General features: G+C 55.5%; 1 protein-coding gene across 1 annotated transcript in view; it reads left to right on the plus strand.

Moving 5' to 3' along the window:
• Positions 1-2,690, plus strand: part of LOC106818202 (ubiquitin-like modifier-activating enzyme 1 Y) — a 21,534-nt gene that overhangs the window by 17,523 nt on the left and 1,321 nt on the right. Inside the window, exons 15-17 of the mRNA XM_014822927.1 lie at positions 292-396; positions 765-848; positions 1,232-1,332. Of these exons, the coding sequence (XP_014678413.1) occupies positions 292-396; positions 765-848; positions 1,232-1,332 (290 nt within the window). The remainder of the gene's footprint in view (positions 1-291; positions 397-764; positions 849-1,231; positions 1,333-2,690) is intronic.

A 2,690-nucleotide genomic window follows, 5' to 3' on the forward strand; every position in this document is an offset into this window, starting at 1 on the left:
GTTATGTTATGTAGTGTTATGTCGTGTTATGTGATATTGTGTTATGTTATGTTATGTTATGTAGTGTTATGTCGTGTTATGTGATATTGTGTTATGTTATGTTATGTTATGTTGTGTTGTGTTGTGTTATGTGATATTGTGTTATGTTATGTTATGTTATGTAGTGTTATGTCGTGTTATGTTATGTGATGTTGTGTTATGTTATGTTATGTTATGTTATGTTATGTAGTGTTATGTCGTGTTATGTGATATTGTATTATGATGCTAACGACCCTCGCTCGTTATATGCAGCTGGCGCAGGGCCACAAGAAGCTGGAGCTGTATAAGAATGGCTTCATGAACCTCGCTCTCCCATTCTTCGCCTTCTCTGAGCCGATCTCAGCGCCGAAACAGAAGGTACGTCACGTGAGACGCGTCTACGACGTGTGCGTGTGTGCAGGCGCGTGTGCGTGTGCGTGCGTGCGCGTGTGTGTGTGTGTGTGTGTGCGTGCGCGTGTGCGTGTGTGTGTGCGTGCGCGTGTGTGTGTGCGTGCGTGCGTGCGTGCGTGTGTGTGTGCGTGTGCGTGCGTGCGTGCGTGCCGTGCGTGCGTAGATTAACGTAGGCAGCATGTGGTTCTGGCAATCGTTGCATCATTACAATATTAATTACATTGATAATTACATTGACAATTACATTAGCACGTAATTACGTTAGTCGTCTAACGATCGCTCTCCGTGCGTGCGTGCGTGCGTGTGTGTGCGCGTGCGTGCTTTCTCTCCTGCAGTACTACGACACAGAGTTCTCCCTGTGGGACAGGTTCGACATCGACGGTGAACTCACGCTCAAGGAGTTCCTCGACTACTTCCAGGTAACTTACGACCTCTGATGACCTCTGATGACCTCTGAGTGAGCGTGCGTGTCGCCGCGGATGACCTCGTTTGAAGTTTGAACATTTTCCTGTTCATCAACGCACGCAAAACGCTTATGTACGCACCCACTCGCACACACGCATGCATGCACTCACACGCACACACACGCGCACGCACCATTAGTACAGCCCCCACTACATCATTTCTCCCCCTGCACCATGCTAGTACATACTCGAGTCTTTTCCCGGCTCACCATAACTAACCACCGCCACCTACGTGTTGTGTTTCAGGATAAGTACAATCTGGAGATCACGTTGTTATCCGCTTCTATGCACTCGTCTTTACTCGGCTCACCGTGAGAATCACTGTTCTTGTGTTTCAGGATAAGTACAACCTGGAGATCACCATGTTATCGCAGGGAGTCTGTATGCTCTACTCGTTCTTCATGGCACCGGCGAAACGCAAGGAGCGGCTAGGACTGCAGTGAGTATAGCCGCGTACGATCGCTCACCACCTCTCTATATCTCTATATCTATATATCTAAACCCTGACTCTTGCTCTGTGTTTCAGTATATCTATCTATCTATCTATCTATCTATCTATCTATCTATCTATCTATCTATCGTGTGTGTGTTAAAAGCAAGCTTTTGCAGAAATTGCAGTTTCATCGTCGGGGGATGTGGCCTGCCCTGTGTTTCAGTACTAGTGTGTCTGTCTCATGTGTCTGTGTTTCTATATATCTAAATCCTGTCTCTTTCTCTCTGTGTTTCAGCCGCTGTCCGCATGCCTACTCTCCCCCCTCCCTCCCCTCCTCCCGCCGTCGATGCTTACTCATCCCCCTCCCTCCCCTTACCGCTAGTCGACTGCTACCTGTCTCCCCCCTCCCCCCCCCCGCCTCCGCTGTCGCATGCTACCTTCTTCCCCCGCCCTCCCCCCTTCCGCATGGAAGTCCCGATTGCATTACCTCTCCCCTCCTCCCCCCTCGCTGTCGATGCTAACTCTCCCCCCTCCCTCCCCCTCCGCCGTCGCCGATGCTACTCTCCCCCCTCCCTCCCCCCTGCCCGCGTGCTCGGTAATCGAATGCTACTCTGCCCCCCTCCCTCCTCCCTCCGGCTGTCGAGGCTACTCTCCCCCCTCCCTCCCCCCCTCCCGACCTCTAGTCGATGCTACTTCTTCCCCCCTCCTCCCGCCTCACGCTGTCGATGCTACTCTCACCCCTGCACCGCCCCCTACCGCTGCGATTGGCTACAATCTCCCCCTCCCTCCCCCCTCCGGCTTGTCGACTGCTCTCTCCCCCCTCGCCTCCCCCCTCCCGCTGTCGTCATGGCTACTCTCCCCCCTCCCTCCCCCTCCGCTGTCGCAATGCTACTCTCCCCTCCCTTCCCCCCGCTCCCGCTTGTCGACATCGGCCTACTCTCCCCCCTTCCCTCCCCCTCCCTGTCGATGGCTACATTCTCCCCCCTCCCTCCCCCTCCGCCTGTCGATGCTATCTCTCCCCCCTCCCTCCCCACTGGGCGCCTGTCGCAACTGCTACTCTCGCCCCCCTTACACCCTCACCCCCCCTCCTGGCATGTCGATCGCTACTGCATCCCCCCCTCCGCCTCCCCCGCTACAGGGGCCGCTCGCACAGCCGCGTGTCGATGCTACTCTCCCCCCTCCTAAATTCCCCCCTCCCCCGGCCGTCGGTCCGCGGGGCGCATGCGAGTCGATCGATGGCTACTCTCCCCCGCTCCCCTCCGCTCCCGCGTCAGCTCCCCGTGCCGCAGGAAATCAGTCGGATGCTACCTCTTCCCCCCTCCCGCCTCCCCCCTCCCGCTGTCGACTTGCTATACTCCGTGGCA

The sequence above is a fragment of the Priapulus caudatus genome, unplaced genomic scaffold (genome assembly GCF_000485595.1).
Source record: "Priapulus caudatus unplaced genomic scaffold, Priapulus_caudatus-5.0.1 Scaffold2088, whole genome shotgun sequence".
NCBI lineage: Eukaryota > Metazoa > Priapulida > Priapulimorpha > Priapulimorphida > Priapulidae > Priapulus > Priapulus caudatus.